This window comes from Sipha flava, unplaced genomic scaffold (genome assembly GCF_003268045.1).
Source record: "Sipha flava isolate LNK unplaced genomic scaffold, YSA_version1 45_pilon_pilon, whole genome shotgun sequence".
NCBI classification, from domain to species: Eukaryota; Metazoa; Arthropoda; class Insecta; order Hemiptera; family Aphididae; genus Sipha; species Sipha flava.
The window spans coordinates 233,641-254,474 of NW_020273227.1; the positions used below are offsets into that span (position 1 = coordinate 233,641).

Below are 20,834 nucleotides of genomic sequence, written 5' to 3' on the forward strand. Positions count from 1 at the left end.
TGTTTGCACCACTGTATTATGTTGTGTTATCCTCATTATCGCCTATCCCTAAAATAATTATATAAAAAATATTAATCCTACGTAAGTACATATATCTATAAAATTCAATATTTAATCCCACAGTGAAAATCGATTGACCTCGGTCACATCACATGAACATTCATGAATGAAAACTCAACTGTATTTTTCCTTTTTTTATTTTCTTTTTTGTTTTTACTGGCCTACAGAATTGGTCATTGTCAAGGTTAAGTATGAATACTTCATATGAATATTTGAATTTTTTTTTTCGATTTTTCTTATGCTCATAAATATTGTTATAATTTCCATCTATAATTTTATCGGAAGGCTTGTATACCACCAAGTTTGTGTTTTATTTTATTTTTCCACGCGTTTATAACACTATAAGACAATGCATTATATTTTGTACGTTATTTAAATCGTTTAGTTATTCTGAACTGTAAAAATTGTATTGCTTTTTGAAATAAATTTGAAAATTAATGTAAAAAGATTCATATCTACGATACCAACCATTTTAATTATTTACCAGTTAAATGTGTATATTAATCATTTAAATTTATTATAATAATTATCATATAAACAGTTATATCATACAATAATTTATATTTATGTAATTTCATTGCACTCATAAATAAATACTCATAAATACTAAATAAACTTTAATACTAAAATAAAAAATTGAAATAAATACATTAATAGTATTAAAGCTAATCAAATATAAATACAATTTATTAATTAATATAAAAATTTTAGTTTAAAAAATATAGAAAAAATTGAAGGGTTTTCATAAATTTTAATAACTTTTAAGGTATAAAATGTGATAAATACCATTTAAATTTACGAATTTCGATTGTTATTTTATATTTAAATAATATTTAGCAAAATTTTAGTATTAGATCATATAATGAAAAAAAAAAAAAAATGGGAATGTAAAAATAATATATTTTGCGCCTGAAAGATTTATCTAAGAAAATGTATAAATTATTTATAAAAAATATTACCCTTGGTATGATTAATGCATAATAGTATTACAATTAACACGATTCAGTTAATATGATAATTTGCAGTAGGTATTTAAAAATGTTATAACATTTTACCAACTCTATAAATTATGAGTATTTTTTTTGTGTGATCGATGAAGGTAAAATAATAAGATTCGAGTGTGAAGAACATCATTAATAATTTATTTATTTTAATAGTTACAAATTTGCACGGAGAACAATGTATAAATTGCAGTTTAATTTATGGTAATCTAAACAGAAATATCATCAACGAAAATACAATAAGGATGCAGAATAAATATAATAATCATATAACCAAGACCACAAGTCTTATGAATAGTGACTGAAAAAAAAGAGAAAGATGCGAAGTCAACGTTGGCGAACCACATTCAACAATTCATTCCTTTCATTAATAGGTGAATATTTTAAAGTCGGAGCAAAAATAGCTAAGTTCAGTTTTAGTGTAATGTCAATCCATAAGAGTTAGTGAAATTTATTAAAGAAATTTAAAATAATTGTATTCATAATTATCATAAGTGTAATATAAAACTGAAGAATTTACGTCGGATGCGTTCAAGTTGATACTCTGTGAGCAGTGACAATTTTTATTTTCCATTAAATAGTTAGCAACAAGCTGGTTCCGATTTCATGGCTTATTATTATATTTTATTATTTTAGATTTGATGATTTGATTGTTGCAAAAATTGACTGTTTTAATGCTTCACGTTTTAAATATATATATATATATGAATTGATCTCTCTCTCTCTCTCTCTATATATATATACATTTATTCAATATCAGAAAAATCTATGAAGTAAGATTTTCAAAAAGAAATTTTTAATTGATCAAAATATTACGATATTCTCATATTCACATTATTTTACGTGTTGACAGAGTACTTATATTTAATTGTGTACCAATTATTACTTGTCGCTGTCAGACTATGGCTAAAATTTATTAATAACCTATTTCATTAAAATATTTAAATGATATCATATTTACTGAATTTGATGAATCAAAACTATACTATCATCATGATAGTATATTTCACTAAATTTATTTAAATAAAAATATCAAAATAATAAAAATGTAGTTACTAATTTAGTAAACCCGTTAAATATCTGCTATTCACATTTTATATTATCAAGCTTTGTTAATTAACAAGGATCGGAACTTTAGGCATTTGAATATTGGTTTAAAAAGTGCATATTGAAATTCTAGTTTGAAAAAAATTGATCTATAGCAGATACACAAATTTCAAATACAAAAATTTTTGTTGCATAAATTTATATTTATTTATTTATTATTATTTATTTACAAATATACAAAATATTACATAAAAATAAACATATTACATAATATAGTGTACAAAGTTAATGGGCCTCACTGAGCAAGCTCGTGTGGAGGCCCATGAGTCTTAACAATTTATTTTAAGTTTTAACACATTTGTTATTTAACAGCTATATACTTAAGATAATTTTAAACATAAAAATATAAGTTATTATTGAAATGATGATTATATTACAAATGAAATATCAGCAGCTTGTTGTAGCAACCAATTTGATAAATTAAGTTTGAATACGACATAATTTGTATAATCACGTAATTCATATGGTAGATTATTATAAATATATGGTCCAATATAAAGAAACGAAGATTGAGCGGCGGATTTATTTACGTAAGGAATACTGATACTATTTAATTTACCTCTGGTGTTAAAATTATGGGAAATAGGTTTGATTTGGTTATTTTTTATTAAGAAAGTAACTGTTATTTTGTAAAAAAGTTTTTTTACTGTATATTTACTGTATACTTATATATTTTGTTATTTTTTGTGATAATTTGTATATTTTAGACTTAAGAACTTTTATGTACATATTTCATAGATTTAACGAAACAATTTTTTTTTTTAAAATTTAAGTATCCTTATAGTCCATTAAAAAAAGATAATAAAAATTTCACAACCAAAATTCTATATTATATATCATTTGAAAAAATTAATTCATCAATGGCTATTTTGCTCTCAAAGTATTTCACAATGATATTATATTTTCTAATGTACTAAAAAGTCGTAATGATCGCCGACCGGCCCAAATTAATTTTTATCCAAATTTACCTAGACATTAATATTGTACCATAACATAAAGTAGTCGTTATCAATATTTATAGTATACATTTTATACACAATATTATTTTTTTTAATCATAATAAATAACCTATATAATTGTTTAAATATTAATTAATTCGACTTTTTTGTAGGAACTTAAGAAGATTAAGGTTTGATTAAGCTTGTATAACAGGAAGACAGCAATACACAACTGTACAGTGATTATTTTTTTTTAATTTGATTTAAATTTTCTCCCCGTACACTTATTTTATGTAAATTGTATTTTATTTAATAAATTGCATGTTTTCAAAATTTTTAGTGTATATTATACTGCATACTATGATGTTTTTAATGCATATTTATGTGCATATTTGAGTATTTTTCAGCTCGTAAAATTTTGAGCCTTGTTAATTAACTTTGAATTATAACTAGAACAAGAAGTATAAGATCCTGAAAAATATTTTACATTCACTTAAAAATACGTTAATTATCAAGTATGTATTTCAAAAACAACTATTGTCAAATGTAGAGAAAAAAATTACTGAAATTGACTCAATCTATATTATACTTATATATTAATCTGGACTGTTAAAAACAATTTCATATATGACATTAATTTAATTAAATGACCAAATGAGTAAAAATAAAATCTGCACTTTAGATATTAAATAAAAATGCTTTAAAAACAAATATTCCCTTAATGATATTATTCACTATTGATAATACAATAATACGCAATCATAATATGATTATAATAATAAACGATAAGAAGGTTAAAGGTTAAGTTACTTTTAACACAAAAATATCTTATTTTTTTTACAATTGCCAACTTTACTAAATTATTGAAAGCATTCTGATTTAATCTTTAAGTATTATCATAAAAAAGGTTTTCTTGATTTAACTAATTTATTTTTTATTTTTTTATTTTAAAAATTACAATCTGTAGCCAAATTTTTACAATAATCAAATTAAACATTTACATAGGATTGTAATTACATGAATAGTGTGTTGAGGAAGATTGGTAACAATTTAACTCTTTTAACCTCTTTTAACTAAATTATATATAATAGAAAAACTTTTGAAACTCTTGAATTTCACTTTCCAATAAATTAATTTAAACAGATCACGAACAGTACAATTATTATTTTAATTAAATCGCTATGTTTTCTATCTCTCGCTCGTACATACGATTTGAAAAATAAATGAATTATTTTATCTTGCCATGGTGTATATTTACGTGAGTAAAAATTTTCTGAAATGTTTGTGTGCCTAAACCTTTACTATAATGCAAAAACCCTATTTTAATTCACACAACGCGTGGGTCAATTTATAATGGTTCTTTCTTACAATCGTACGACATCATAAAACATGTAACGTGCATCGTTTTCCTCGTTCGTCAATGTATACGCATTTTATTCGCTGATATCGTGTTTAAGATTGTTCATTAAATTTTGTGTGGTATTCAGTTTTCACTTTGTAACACTTATCTATTTACCGAGCATCGGATTATATTGTAATCAGGGGCAATTCAAATGAGGAAGAGAGATAAAAAAAAACCGCATAATGCAATAGGACAGGTATTACATAAGAAATAAGGTTAAGAATTCATGAATACGTTCGAAAATGTTGGAATCCAAAGTTTAAATCATAGCACACAAGGCCCATATTAAGGCGAAATTATCGTAGAACACGAAAACAACGTTATTACCTGCGTTTACCATTAATTTTACTTGCGTAAAAATGTTGATTTTGAGTAGTAGCAAACGGTTCACATATTAAATTGAACACCTTACATGAATACAACGACATCATAAATGTATAATTCTGTTATTCATTTATTATTATTATTATTATACTTATACAGTACCCGACGTATATTATTTCATTTTATCGGTCAACTCGTGATTGTAACATTACAACATATTTTATAAAGTGTTCCTATTGTAAAACAGGGTCAACAATTATTACCAATCATGGCCCAAAATAGTTTTAAAATGCAAACTGAATGCAACTTCGCGTATCGACGACGAAGCAGCTATTTTTAAGTAAGTTGCTAGATTTATCGCTTTTATCTATAAATTGTATGGAAACGAAAAACAACTATTTCGTTCTGCGTTTTCGTAGATATATAATTAAAGACGTCAGGAGATTATCAACCGTCAAACGATGATGTGTAGAAAATGAGAGTAGTTTAAAAAATAAATCGGTGATTCGCATTATAATAGGCACAGAACATTCGAGACAATCGTAAACGGAAGAAAGTTCATTATAAATGATTGCTTTCGCCATCAATGTCAAATCGATCGCTAGTCTTACGCGTAGCGAATGATATTCAATAATATTCACTGCCGCGTGCGCTAATGCAGTTGTCAGCGCATGATGGTCATTATAATAACAGGCACGAATACGGTACTGACCGGGAACGGTGACAAATTATAATAATGATCTCAACGGGAACCGCGCCGTTCGTTTTTCTCGCACTATTCGTCTATAGGCAGAAAAAAAAAAGCATCGGTATTGCCTATTACTATCCACTGCTCTTACGGCGGTTTCGCCATGCATTAGGTAACACGAAAATGGAGTAAAACCCGTCATCAGTAATACCACAATGCCTAGTAAATAAGCGATAGGAAATAATATTAAATCGAACTGCGGTGGCGAAGAGTGATCGTCGATGACATATAAAAACGCCTCGAGGCAAATCTAGACGATTACCTATCTACACTAGACGTCGCGTGCAGCGCATAATACAACATGGAATCGTGGACGCGTCTACCCAGAGCGTAATGTATTCAAAAACGTCCGTCGCGCGTATTAAATTTTATGATAAATCGTTCTTTTTATGTCCAAACGACGATCGAAGATGAACGTTGAGTTTTAAACATTAAATTATGTATAATTTATTCAGTCCTTGGTCATTTTGGTTGCGAAAATAATGTGATCGGAGCGTTATGAAGTGTTATCCTCCTATTGTACAACCAGAACACTAAATCATTATCTTCCGAAAATATGATTTTAAATTCGATTCGTTTTGCAAACCAATACGCTCATCCGAACGGACGTTTATTATGACGTAACGAAAGAATATTTTCGATTCGAAAGATAAAACAAAAAAGTAAAAATAAAATTACATTAATTAATAGCGTTACAACGTTTTTACAGGGCTCGGGAAATGTGTAGATAGCTGTTATATTATAGTTTACGAGATAATTATTTTCTTAACATAATTGAATCGAATCGATTGTTTCAATTTTACTCATTACAAATGTGGTACGGTACACAATTTTTTTTTATTCCTAAAAAGCTGAATACTATATATTATGATTTATGGTGGAAATACATGATATAATATTACAGCGATGGAATTCGTGGTATTTTATTCAATAATTAATGTAATATAACCAGAAGATATTATGAAAATCGGAATTAATGAACGGTAACTAATTATAGAACAAATAAAAAAATTTTAAAACGTATGATGATGATTTAGTGCTTTAATTGTAATATTATTTATCATAAGATCTGGTGATACAATTTTATATTTTCGTTTGTGATATTTTTTCATTTTTTAAGCCCATAATAGGTTTCATATAGAAAATATTTTCTTATCTGCATCGATACTTACAATTTCTACAAGTAATAAATTAAAAAATTGCGAACCATCAAGGTTTTATTATAACTGTTGTTATTTTCATACTATATTTAAATATTTAAATATTTTCAAGGATAAATAATGTTTAATAAAATTATAATACATTAATATGATAAAATAATTAATAATATATTAATATATGATTTTTAATAATTTATAAATGTTTAAACCATTGGCACATTACAATTATTTAAACGATATTTCCATTTAGAATAATACATTTTAATTTCTTTAACCATTATTATTGTAGTTTATATCAAATACTGATTAATTCAAAAAATTGTCTATAAAATATTAAGAATGTTTTCAATCATATTTTGTATTAATAATTATTATTAAATAATTGAATTATATATAATTTATTTTGCACTACTTTGAATTGCAAGTTTCCTCATTACCTACCAAATATATATAACAAATAGTATATATCTTATTATGTTACTATTTTGATTGGCCACCATCAGTTAATTTTTAATTTTGATTATTGCATGACCATAAACTAAAATAAGATGGTAGATTTTTACCAACGTTTAAAAACATGTTAAACCGACTTCTAGTAAGCCACACAAATAATATATTACCTATAAACGTGTATATCACATCTTATGACCCACTAACCTTGATCAAAAATTATTTATTTATTATTCTCTGATTTTTAAATGAACAATAAGTATTAATTTTTTTTTTTTTTTGAGATCAAAAATGTATTTATTTCATCAATATTATAAAATACAACAATATACGTTTTACACTAGAACATTTTTAAGAATTAAATTTTCACAATTTTAATACATAAACATAAATTCTACAGCATTAAATGTTTACACAAATGATTTAAAAATATAGTTCATTTTTTTTACTTATCTAAATATCGGTTATAGTACAATTAAAATAATAATCTAAAAGTACATTCACAAATAGTCGTTCTTTAAATATATTGAATATATAAATCAATTATAAATGATAAAAGTAAACAAATAATAAAAAGTTGTATAAATAAAAATAAATTATCTTTGGTTTATATTTAATAACATGAATGTGTAAATTCTTCTAAATAATATCTCTCGCCATAAATCAAATTACTATGAATAATTTTCAAATGTAATTTTTACCATATATTTCGATTCTAAACAATACGCTTTAGCTACCAATAGAACTAACTCATAAGTAGAAATATCGCTCGTGTTCATGCTCATATTGAAAGCATTCACAACTATTCGGGGGTATAACTGTGAGCGGATCGTGATTTACACATTCCTATCGTAAAATATACAATTTATTTATCCTAATAATATTATTATATTCATGTAGCTCCTATGCACATATAATATACACATAATACGCGCGTACATGTAGTAAACAATTTATTAAGTCTTACATAATATCTAACAGCTACCTAATTTTTTTTTTTTTTCATTTTTCATCAAATTTTAATTATTTTATCTAAAAATTTTGTTAAGACTAGAAAAATGCCACGCAAATCGCACCGCGGGACAATTGAAATAGTATTGGTGTCTAATGTATTTTCACTAAATCAAGATTACATCGAACGATAAAACAATAACTACCAACGCAATACTACGTGTTGCATTCCGAAATTATCTTTTGGTAACATTTATCCAGACGTTTCGTCAACCGAACCGATCGCCGAACATGAGCGATTGACGACGAGCTGTTCGTATCAGTACGCGTCGCAGTCCGTAACATGTAATTGAAAAACCAGACGCTCCTGTAACACGATCGGAGTTGGCCTAAAGTTACGACGGGGGACTGCTAAAGGATCCCAACGAACACCCACCCATTCACACACACGGGGGGGGGGAATCTCGCACACGTCGACGAACGCGACTGCACATACACACACACACACACACACACATACACACACACATGGACGCATACACACGCCAATGTTCGATGCTCGTCACGGGACGCGTAACGTATCATTTGCTGTGACACGACAGTGCAACCAAAACATACTACTACTAGACCGGCGCGCGGCGGTCCCGGTTGTTGGCCGGCCGACGGGCGATCACTTTTTCCTGGGCCGGAGCCGGAACGGGAAAGTGACGTACGGCAGCGCCAGGTTGCCCTTGGGCACGGCGTATGACACGTCCTCGACCGGCATCAACGTGTACTTGTTCAGCAACGTGCCGATGGTGCAGAACGATATGAGCTGCACCAACTTGTAGCCCATGCACGACCGTTTGCCGCCGCTGAACGGTATGAAATAGTCGGGCTTGTACAGCCTGCCCTCCGCGTTTATGAACCTCTCTGGGCTGAAGTGCTCGGGGTTTTCCCACAGTTCCGGACTCATGTGCAGACTGTAATTGTTCAGGAACACCGTCGTGCCTTTCGGGATTCGCACGCCTGCAACCCGAATACAAGGATAGTTATGAGTATATATGTTGATTAATGTTATTATTGCGGTTTTCAATCGCTCGGGACTTACCGTTCACTGACGTGTCTTGGTTGGCCAAATGCGGTACGATCGGCGAAGCGATCAGCCGAAGGGACTCGAAGACCACGGCCTCGGTGTACGGCATTAGGGGGCGGTCGGCGAGCCCGACGCATGTCCCGGAAGCTCGGACTACGGCGTCCGCTTCCTCTTGTATGCACCGCTGTATGTCTGGTCGATCCACCAGGAACCCCAGGGTCTTGACGATGAAGTTCGTGATCGCCGAATGACCGCCAATGATATCCTCCAACGAGAACAGCCCGATGTCTAGATCGAATCCGTCGTCCCGGTCGGGCTGCATAACCGCTTCCAACAAGTTGTCCACGAAATCCACGGGCTTGGTGCCCGGCACCCAGGCCACTTTCCTCTTGTTAAATATCTCGGTCTCCATGAAGTTGCGGATCTTCGAGCTCCACGTTCTTATCTTTTTAAAATGCCAACTGTAAAACGGCGTCAGGCTGGGCAGGAAATCGCCAGCTGAACCTTGGTTCACCTCGTAGAACACTTCGTCAAAGTTCCGGACGAACTCTCGAAATCGGTCGTATGTGTTGGAGAATCTTGTGGAGCAGAAGTACGACAGGAACGTGTTGGCACACGAATGCAGCAACAGGTTCTTCAGGTCCACGCACCCGGTATCGGCCAGTGCACCGATGGTGTCCATCAACTCGGCCAGTTCGGTTTTCAAGCACTTGTCCAGGCGAACATACATGTTGGACGTCGCGTTCGGGAATGTATGGGCTCTGAGCAGCTCTCGTCGGGTCTTTTGCAGCTGAGACCAGTCACAGAACGCCAAGGCTATGGAAAATAACGACGGGAATGATAACACATAGACTATTTGCTTTCCCGTTTGAATGTAATATTGTAATGATAAATTTATGTGATATATTTCTTAGAAATATAATTAACAACGTGGTTTCAAAAAAACGAATGTTAAAAAATTTTTATTACATTATATAGAAGTACTTACAGTTCTTTTTGTCGCCTTTGAACAGTTGTTCGAATCGACGGAACGTCGGGCGGCTATCGAAGTGATCGCCTTTTATCATCAACACTTCCCGGATGTTTTGCAATCCGTTGATGACCACGCACGGTACCGATCCCAGGTCCAAACGAAAAACCGATCCTAGATCGGCCATGATCTCGTCGAACACTCGGTACGGTACCTTGTACCGGGCCATCAAATACAAGTGCCCAAGTATTGGCCAAGATTTGGGCGCAGGTGCATCGATAAGTCGATCGACGTTGTTCTCCACTTGTTTCGTTTTCAATTCGTCTCGGATCAGGAACAACAGTACCGCGGTTAACACTAAGAGTAATAAATATGTTAAAGAACTGAACACGAACTCCATTATTTGATTTTTTTTTTTCGTATTTCGTAATTAATATAATTTTGAATTTCGTTTCGTTTTTTAATTAAAATTTTTTTTTTTAATCGTCGGTTATCGCACAGCTCAAATGTACGTGTGTGTATGCGTGGCGTGTGTGTGTACGCGTGTGTTGTTATCTGTGCGGCGGATGTTGGATGTGCGTGTTGAGCTCTTGCGCTCGACAATCAGAGTGACACGTTCGGATTTTCCTTTTATAAGCCACCACTCGGCCAGCATCAGCTGACCGAGCGCATTGGATATGGACGGATTACATTGATTTCCATTGCAAATCAGAATTTTTCCCTTTCATCCTGTTGCCCTCCGGTGTCCTACAATATGTAAAATCCGACGATTCGGTTAGACATGTACACTAAACGGCCATCTTTGTTCGCGCATGACGTAATCTGTATACGGATGTTACTCGTTCGGACTTAATTTTCATTTTTCAAACTATATATATATATATAATATATACAAATAAGATGTAACACACTAGTAGTACCTATTCGATTATGTAAAACAAAACGTTTTACGTTAAATTTTTTTCGTTTGACAATTATTATACTACCATTTTGTATTACTCTATTTGATCGCTATTGTGTGATGCGATTATTGTTAACATTTACTAGGTTTACGATATGCACTTATTTTTATTTAATATATGTATAAATAAAAATTGTATATCATTATAACATCAATATGAATAGTATTATAGCCAATACAAATGTAAAACGATAAATCTATAGATTTCGATTTCTGTTACACTCAACGAAAAAATAATTCAAATGGTACAGTGTTATAACTTTTAAGTAACTAACTAAATTATCTGTTCCCGATTGAAAGATATTTCACTATTTTAAATGAGAGCAATTACTTTTTCACAGAAAAATATAATTCAAGTTGAAAAACACTACATTTTAAGTAAGAATACTGTCATATATTCTAATATTTATTATATTTATAGGTGGTATCGAGACTTCCCCGGTGAACCCCTATGCCGACGTGCCTCCTTTCCAAGCCTGGGCATTAAAGAATTAATAAGTTTTTAAGTTAAAAGTTAAGTTAATTTAACTTATTAACTTAACTCATTTCGTAACAGATTAACTTAAAATTAACTTATTATTTTTTCATTTATCCCAATTAAGTTAATTTTGATATTCAAGGCCATAAAAATGTTTTTGTAGAATACCGTATTCGATAACAACTTTATGGAATTTAGAAAAATATAAAAATAAATGTTTGGAAGAATATTTAGGTAAGAGCATAATATTTATCACGATATTAACTAATAGTAGGGGTCCACCATCAAATGATCTGAGATACAGCAGTATAATAAATGGAAATTACAAATACAAACATATTAATTTAAAAAAAAAAATAGTTTATTACTCAAAAAAAAAAAAGAAGGAAAATTAATTATTTAGTTAACGAAAAAAAAAGTCGAGGAATATTCATAAACATGAATTTTAGTGAATATTTTTTGTCCAAAATTGAAAATTTGTAAAAGTACAAATAGCCGAGTTCTTGAGGTTTTCGTATTTTTGGTAGGACGAAAATGATCTAGAAAAAAAAAAATTTTTTTCATTAGTAATAATAACAAAATATGTTGTTCCTCATTAATTTATATTACATTGTGCCTTATATATTCAATAATCTGAATTATTTATATATGATTTGTTTCTAAAAATCGGGCAACCTTATTTAAATACGTCTTGTACATGAACAAGTTCACTGTACGAGAACGCTCAATTTTTTGTTGTCTATTAAACGCTAGGAAAGAGAAAACAAAATTTGCATACGTGTTACAAATTTATAAGTATATACACTGAAAGTTCTTTAGTCACATGGCTTATCCAGTTGCACTGATTTTGTAGTTTGAACTGGTATTCCTCGTACATGAATGTCGTTCTAAAAACGATAACACAATATCAAGGTAAAATAGTCGCTATTACTTTTAAGGCAATTGAAACGAGTTAGTAAGAAAAAGTTTGAAACTTTACTATGTGGATCTGAAATGAAAGTCAAAATGAACGCGCTTTGAATACGCCAAAGGTACATTTAATAACGTGGAGATATAGAATTTCAACGTCGTTCACGGATGATAAAATACTTATAGCAGAAATGGTAATAGTATTTTAATACGTACTCTTGTAAGATAGAGGTTCAGACAGTTGAGTTTTTTGTTGATCGATACAGTTTCGTACTGTATTCGACTGAACCCCTCGTCCATTGCCATCTGCAGACACTACGGTGTATGGAAAAGTGAAACGAAAATAAAATATATTATTAAATTAAATTAATTTATTTTAATGTAAGGCAACAAGTTTCTATAATATCACTTATCACTTGCAGTAGGTATTTGAAAATTCTGTATAACTAGTATCTGTTTTTAACCAAAATTTGAGATTTACGCTGTCCCGGGGGTCGATATTAAATATGGTACACGTCTAGGGTAACCATACGTCCCGTTTAAAATAGGATTGTCCCTTTTTTTATCATTATGTCCCATTATCCCGACAAACTTTGAACGGGATGCTTTTTGTCCCGTTTTTAGAATAGGGTCCCGTTTTAATCCCGTTACTTCCATAAAAATTGTAAACCGAGAGTAAAATAAATAAATAAATAAGATATGTCATATAGTGTCATATAGATATATATGTACTACAAACTCATGTGTGAGACTTCTAAAGAAATCGATATTAAATACGAATAGTTTACCAATATACAGTAATATTTTTAATCAACGATATTCGGTAGGTATAATAGGTATATTAATCGAAAAATCGAACATAGTAACGTGTGTACATTGCAACGATCTTTTGTTACTAATGTTATAGCCACTGTGTGTCAGTTCTTTTTATTTAAATTGTTGCGAGTCGTTAGTGTTATCACTTTTATTGTTTTTTTTTCTTTAAATGCCTAAAAGAAAATATACGTTCACTATACCTTTGCAGATTAACTAATGCAGCAATAAAAAGAATATTTTCAATCGCAAATATTTTATGAACGGACGAAAAAAATCGTTTTATCGATTTTATCAATAATAGTTCTTAAAAGTAATTTTAAAAAATATTCCTGTAAGATTGAATGAAAGAAGAATGAAAACTATTAAATGCAATCAGTTCATCAAAAAATATAATTTCAAAGGATGTGATGAAGAAAATTATGAACAATTGACATCAACTCAATAAAAATAAAGAAAATATGGTCTTTTTTTAGAGAACATATTTGTTCCGTTTTTTTTTTTTCATAAATATGGTCACTCTATACACGTCACACGTTGTCATATTATTATTATGTTACGATATCGCATAACGCGTACTTGGGCTTTATTTATATTTTTTGGTACATGCAGAACCCAGTGTGGGCGCAATTGCACGTGCCATCCAAATAATAGCTGCCATGCCACCAATTTCACGTCCACAAAGGTCTCTGGCGTCAAACTTTATTTGCCTTTCATACCCGGGACCGCCCCACGGCGGTGAGGTAACAACAGCGTCAACCCTGAGGTTAGCGGCCACCAAGAAAAAATTTCCCATCCTAAAATCTATCCGGTGGGCCACTCCGTAAACCTCTGCGTTTTTCTTGGTCAAAGCTATTTTCTTTGGATCCAAGTCGATGGCGATAACTAAAAAAAAAATCGTTTTATTGCGTTGAATTATAATACTGTTACATCGTAGTATAAACAATCTTACCATGGTCACAAGTCAACGCCAGCTGTATTACATTCCCCCCGGCATCACAAAACGGGTCCAAGACCGTGCCGAATGAAGTACACCTCTTGGCAATATGTTGTGCCCGTACCTCTGGGCAAACGGAGTATATACTGGCTGCATAATCGCGTGGAAAAAGATTCACATCGTTAGAAAGTATATTAGTGTATGTTATATTATAATTTACCCTTGTCGAACATAATTCCCTCGTCAAACTTTGAAAATAGTGAGAACCGCAGTTTCCAATATTTATGGGTTCGGTTTAACGTCGGTTCCTGATAGAATAAAAATTCAATCAGCTAGATAGTAATATCTATGGACATGAGTGATCGTGCATATGTTTTCGATCCGTCCACGTAAACGGTCTCGTCACCAGACGCGACATCACTAACCGGGCTCACTTGGGTGCATCCGTCCGCGTACGATACCTCGAAATGGCCACACGCGACGTTACGAGTGCCCACTCGAGTGCGTTCGACTGAATCTCTTGTGGTGATGGTGGCAGACATTTCGTCCGTCTGTGTGCCAGTGTCGGCTGTGGCCGTGGGGCAGTGAAAACGATCGAAACGGATCTGTCCACTGTCTCACATTATCCATCGTAGTGCTCCGGCAAGGAATCTTTGATGCGTGAAACCACGGCGGGTTAAAGCGGAGAATGCGTGAGGCTCGTGTGACAAGCATAAGCAGATAGACCATTCTCGGCATATCGCGCGAATCGAGAAATTCAACCGTACTCACCATAGTCGTCCTCTGTCATCGCGGTCTAAAACTTTGACCACCCGCAGATGACATAAAACACCAGTAAGTGCCATGTTTCTTCCGTATCCGAGGTCACATCGAAACTACAACGGCAATCGGAAACGCAACGACGATTGGAACTGAAAAAACAATACGTGTCTTACATGCGGTGGGGCATTCGGTATCACGTTAGACGTGATGGCTTCGCGCGGCAGAAGAACAAAATCGTTACTATTCATTTTATTATATTATTGTGTAGTTCCGTTTACCTCATTGTGGATCCCATTTTTTTTTTTTAAAGATTTGATATAAGAATCAGGAAAATTAGTGTTCTCTTAAAGCATGAACAATGTCAAATGATCTAGAATTTGGTTGGTAATAATTTATTTACGATATATTTGCTTGGTAACGTTTAAAGCCAGTTGCATAATCAATATTGTTAGTGGCCAATGTGATAAAAAAAAACACAACTTGAAATTAAATTTAAAAACTAAATAAAAAATTTAACTTTGCTAAATACTGATATTAAGTTAAAACTCAATAATTATGATTGTATATTAATTATGAGAAAAAAATTCTCGAGAAGAGTATTTGATTATTGGTCTATGATAGGGCGTAATTTTAACATTTTTACCGGGCGTAAAAATTCCTAGTTCCACTTATGTAAATAGTTACATATTATCATTTACACACGACATAATAATTAGCGCATGGTAAAATATGTTTGACTCCTTCAGATTTTTCCATTAAACATTTAAAATTGTTTGAATCATTTGGTAACATGTTAAATAATATCTTTAGTTGAACCTGGACTAAATCTAGATCTTTTAGATTGGAATCTGTACTATCTGGTGGAAATAAAGAGAGTGCATTTTTAATATTTTCAAGAGTAATATTTTATTTGTCTAAAGATTGTAAAAACAATTTGAACAATGGTTGAATAGAAGAAATACATTGTTTTAAGTTGGTATTTGATAATGTGATCAGTGTATCAAGAGCTAACTTAAATTCTCTTCGGTAAAATAAATGTATTGTAAATTCAACTCCATTGGATGGTCTCGAGTAAATTTATTTAGGACATAATATTCTACGATGATGTGTTTTAAAATAACTCTCTGGGTTTGTTCCAAGTAAAGTTGCAAAAGATAAAGCGCTATCAATTAAAGTATTTATAACTTGTTCATCAAGTTTTATCTCAGTCATCATTTTCATAGTGAAATCAATTAAAGCTATAGCATCAATTAAACATACATGTTTAGTTTCAAGAGTTTCAGCAAGACATTTTAATTTGCACATAATATTTTTCATAAAAATTATAAAAACAATAAAATCAAATGAAAGTAATTGTTTTTGAAGACCCATTGCTTTGAATTTTGTTCCTTTATCAAAATTTCCATTAACGAATTAACGGATATTTCATCAAGACTTTTAATTATTGCTTTTAATGAACCCCATACAGATTTGATACTTTAAGCTCTTGCTGTCCACCGTATTTTTGATACATTTTTTTAGCTGCAACGCATTTTCGATTTCAGATAATTTTATTTTATACCATATCCCTTATTATTTGTAGAAAAAAATACATAGAGATATTCTTAAGTATCAATCATATTTGTAATAATTGTGCTTGCATCTATGCAACTATGCTCTAAAAATGTATTTAGCCTAACCGACAATGTTTCTTTATAATTTTTTTTTTCTTATTTTACTTTTCAGTTAATACTATAATAATAATAATATTATAGTTGTTATGATATTCTTATAAAATTATAAACAAATTAGAAATCCCCCTACAACCCCCCTCGGGACGGCCCTGGTGGAAGGACAGGTACTCGTATACAAAGTTTTTGTTATAAAATATAGCATCTGGTCAATGGTATAACGATTAGTTATTATAATTATTAAAAAAAAGACATGATGACTCAAAATGATTCTTTTTTGATACAGCTTATTTTTTTATATCTGATATACTTGTTTTAAAACGAGTTTTACGTCCGCCGAGCTCTGCATTAAATAAAATGTATTTTCTTTCATAAAACAGCCAAGATTTTATTTTTATTATTTCCTTCTTCATATTATAAAAAACATTGAAAACATTAAGTAATACAAAATTCAGGTACCCCGGCCCTAAATAAAGCCTCAATGCCTGGTTGGCGATCCGCTCGTGCTATGGCGGTTGTCACCGACTGCTCCTACCGAGAGTGAATCGTCACAACATCTCTCTGGAAAAATACGTCTATTTTCTTACTCGTTACTTTCGATTTAGCATACGTTTCATTTAATGCATATGTAAACGTATAATGAAAATTGTTCTTTTGTACTCCTTGTCCGTGATCTTGGCTAAACGAATTTAGAAAAAATCGTAGACATCGAGTTTCTGTTGTATTCCACGACGAGACCGAGGATTGCAACATTATTTTCACCGCGCCCGGCACGCGTGTGCGGCACACGATGCGTTCCGTAAACGAGCGTCTGGCGCGCGCGGGCGAGCGAAAAATAGAGATTCCGCGAAAAGGAAATACTCCATGCGACATAAACATCGTCGAAATTCAACCGTGGATTTGTTTTCGTTTACAAATCATTATTCCGCGTAATAGATGTGTTACGTATTGGCGATAACCCCTATCGCCGCCGCGACACACTGCTACAAACGGTGTCTACTTAACGTTGGCGGAATTTTTGTTCTCTTTTTTTCTCTCTCTCACTCTCACCGTAATAATCGTGTTACGCGGAACCGTGGTAGGGAACGGCTTCGGTGCGCTGTACGCGCGCGTAAATTTAAGTAGATCAGGGCAACGTCTGAATATCGTTTCGTACCAAGAACTCGCGAGTATGCGCGCGTTCCAGAAACATAACGGTTCGCAGCGGTAATGCGTCGGTTGTTGTGAACCGATTGCTTCTGATTTATTCATCGGTTTACGGCGGCCGCGCGTTCGTACGAACCGTTTGCACTCGACCCATTACGATCCCCGCACGACTCACCGGCGCGTGTTTGTAAACTTTTCCACGTCTCGGAACGTTTTCGGCGACCGCCCGACTCTTTCTCCGCAGGGTCAACGAGAGCGGAACGTTTTCACCGCGTCCGCCGTACGTACGCGCGTTTGCGCGGCCCGACGCGTTTGCCCGTTGTGATCGAAACAAATGGAATATTGCCGTCCCGCGGCGGTCCCGTTTCGGTCCGAGGGGAAAAGAAATGTGCGCCCGAATCGGCCGGCTGGTTTTGCCGAATGTTTCGTAAAAAATTTAACGCGGCGGGCAAACCCGTAGTGGAACGACCGAACTGACCTGGTATACTACAGTAGCTTGTATGCATAAAATGTCATAAAATTTGATTACAAGGATAAATGTTTGTACGTAATAAAATCTGGGAAAATAATTGCATTTGTTCCTAACGAAATGTGAGATGATGTGTTGTCGGTATGAAAATCAAAATATGTTTGTTCCTAATGAAAAGTGAAAATAATAAGAAACACTTAAACGTTTAACACGGTATTCTGATGAATCGACGAACATGCGGATACTACAATTAACCAAACCTGGACAAGTCAATGATATTATAAATTAATAATAATGAATATGCATGAAAACCCCTCATTTATGAATGTTTTATAAATTTTAACCTAGCATTGCATAAATGATCACTATGGTCATAGATATACTACCATAACAATTTTCAAAACACAGCTGTTTTTTTGACATCAAACATTTTGCGGGGTTTCAGTTATTTTCTTCGTATGTTACCGACATTTTATTTATTTAACAATACCTTTTTTAATATCAGCTGTTTTCTGGACCACAATATATTTATTAATTGATTTATTTAATTGTTAATTTTTTACAATTAACTTTTTTAATTTATCATTGAATTACCTTAAACAATTAAATATAATAAACTTTGTAAGTAATTGCTATGCTATTTGTAAAATATGTAAGTTACGAGGGAGTGGTGATGGTAGTTAGTAGTAACAAGAGTCTTGTGGAAATGCAAATTATAAAAACAACAGTTACATTTTTATTACAACATTTGTGATATAGACTAGTGAAGCAAATGAGCTGAGGCATCTAAAATATAAATTATTTACAATCACGCAGGACGATAAGATAGATATTTTATGATGTAGGATAAATACTAACATATTTAACTATAATATTTTTAAAACTAATAAATTTAAAAAATAACTTATATTAATTTTATGAAAAACCAACTCGATTCGTATGTAGACGTGCAATATTATTCAAAATTATTATTTTGCAATTTTTTTATTTTTTTTCATTTCTATACAGTATTTTATGAATTATACATTATTATGTTGTTTCAGAATTTTGCACCCAATTATGAGGTAGTATAAAATCAATATAATTAAAAACGTTAAAGGGATTTCAATAAAAGATAAATTTTCCACGCCAAATTTTTTATGATTCTTGGTTTTTTCCAACTAATATTTCATAAGAATCCTAATATTAAAATTGTTAAAAATTCAACAAACAAGAATCCATTACATATTATAACATCATTGAAATCCATTGATCTCGTTCTCAAATGTTCAACCTCAATCCTAATAACTCCATTGGCCGTCACAATACTCGTATATATTGGTGTTGAGATTTTTTTCTAACCTTTTCAATAACAGATATGAAAACGCACTCAAATTTCTCGTAGTCTTCTGAGTCTTTAAATATTTATTTCTAGCTGATTTGTTTTTGTAATTTGTTTATTTGTATATTGCTGATTGTATTTTAATTTATACAGATACAGAAAGTGTTAAACTCTTAAATAAGTCCACGATCCATAAATGTTGACGATGTTATATGTCAGGTACATATGACACACACATTACGGGATAGATAAGCCACCAAAATGATCAACTTGATGGTTAATTCATGTGTAATACATTATTTTTTTCGCATTGCGCTCGTATAACGCGAATGAGCGGAACATGATTAAAAATCAAAACACACGTGGGTGAAAAGAGAGAAGCGGGAGAAACCGGCGTGAGAAAAAAAGAAGGAAAGGGAAACAAATAAATTCAAAATCCCAAGTTTTGCGTTCCGAGAAAGGGTCTCCGCCATGACCGATTTAACGAACGCGCACCTACTTTGCATAATGCATCGTATTATTACGTGAATAATATATGTCACCATTACTGTTGTATAGCAAAAATCAATTTGAATCTCGAACGTCGTTGTTGTGGCGAGATTGGAAAAAACAAACCGAAGAGTGCTTACAAAATTAGGTCTCTAGAGTATGTTCTACACGAAAGGTGAAAAGTATAATGCAGCCAGTACAACGATAAACATTCATTAAAAAAGAAAATATTTAGGAATATTCTATACGCTCATTAGTTTCATTAATCGACACGAATTGTTTTCCTTTCCCTTGGACTTCTAATATTTACTAACGGATTAGTCAGTAGCTATTAAGTTTTCTATAGCCGTTGCATGATCATTTTAAACGTTTGAGCTATCACATCTGACACAATATTTGTTCGCTCAAACATAAATAGTTTATTATCATATTATTTCCTCATAGTTCTAATATCGTGTACCGTAGTATTTGTATTACATATTAATAATAATTATATCGATCCAACTCATATAATAATAAATTAATCACTGCATGGTATACGGTCATCAATTATATGCTGACTATAAAAACAAATTGTGAGTAATTATCATAGGTAATAAAACATACAAGCACATAACCAGGATGATTCGGCAAATAGATTATATTTTGTTCTGTTTATTTATTTTTAAATAATATATTGGTGTCTAAAAGTAT

The 20,834-nt window shown here is 31.9% G+C and overlaps 1 protein-coding gene across 1 annotated transcript; it reads right to left on the reverse strand.

The window, feature by feature from the left end:
• Positions 1-7,796: 7,796 nt before the first annotated feature.
• LOC112689629 (cytochrome P450 307a1-like) lies at positions 7,797-10,767 on the reverse strand. The gene is made up of 3 exons (XM_025563424.1): positions 10,205-10,767; positions 9,232-10,032; positions 7,797-9,149 (listed from the first exon to the last, which is right to left on the reverse strand). The coding sequence occupies exons 1-3, from the start codon at positions 10,584-10,586 to the stop codon at positions 8,812-8,814; spliced, it is 1,521 nt and encodes a 506-aa protein (XP_025419209.1). The 5' UTR covers positions 10,587-10,767; the 3' UTR covers positions 7,797-8,811.
• Positions 10,768-20,834: the final 10,067 nt, after the last annotated feature.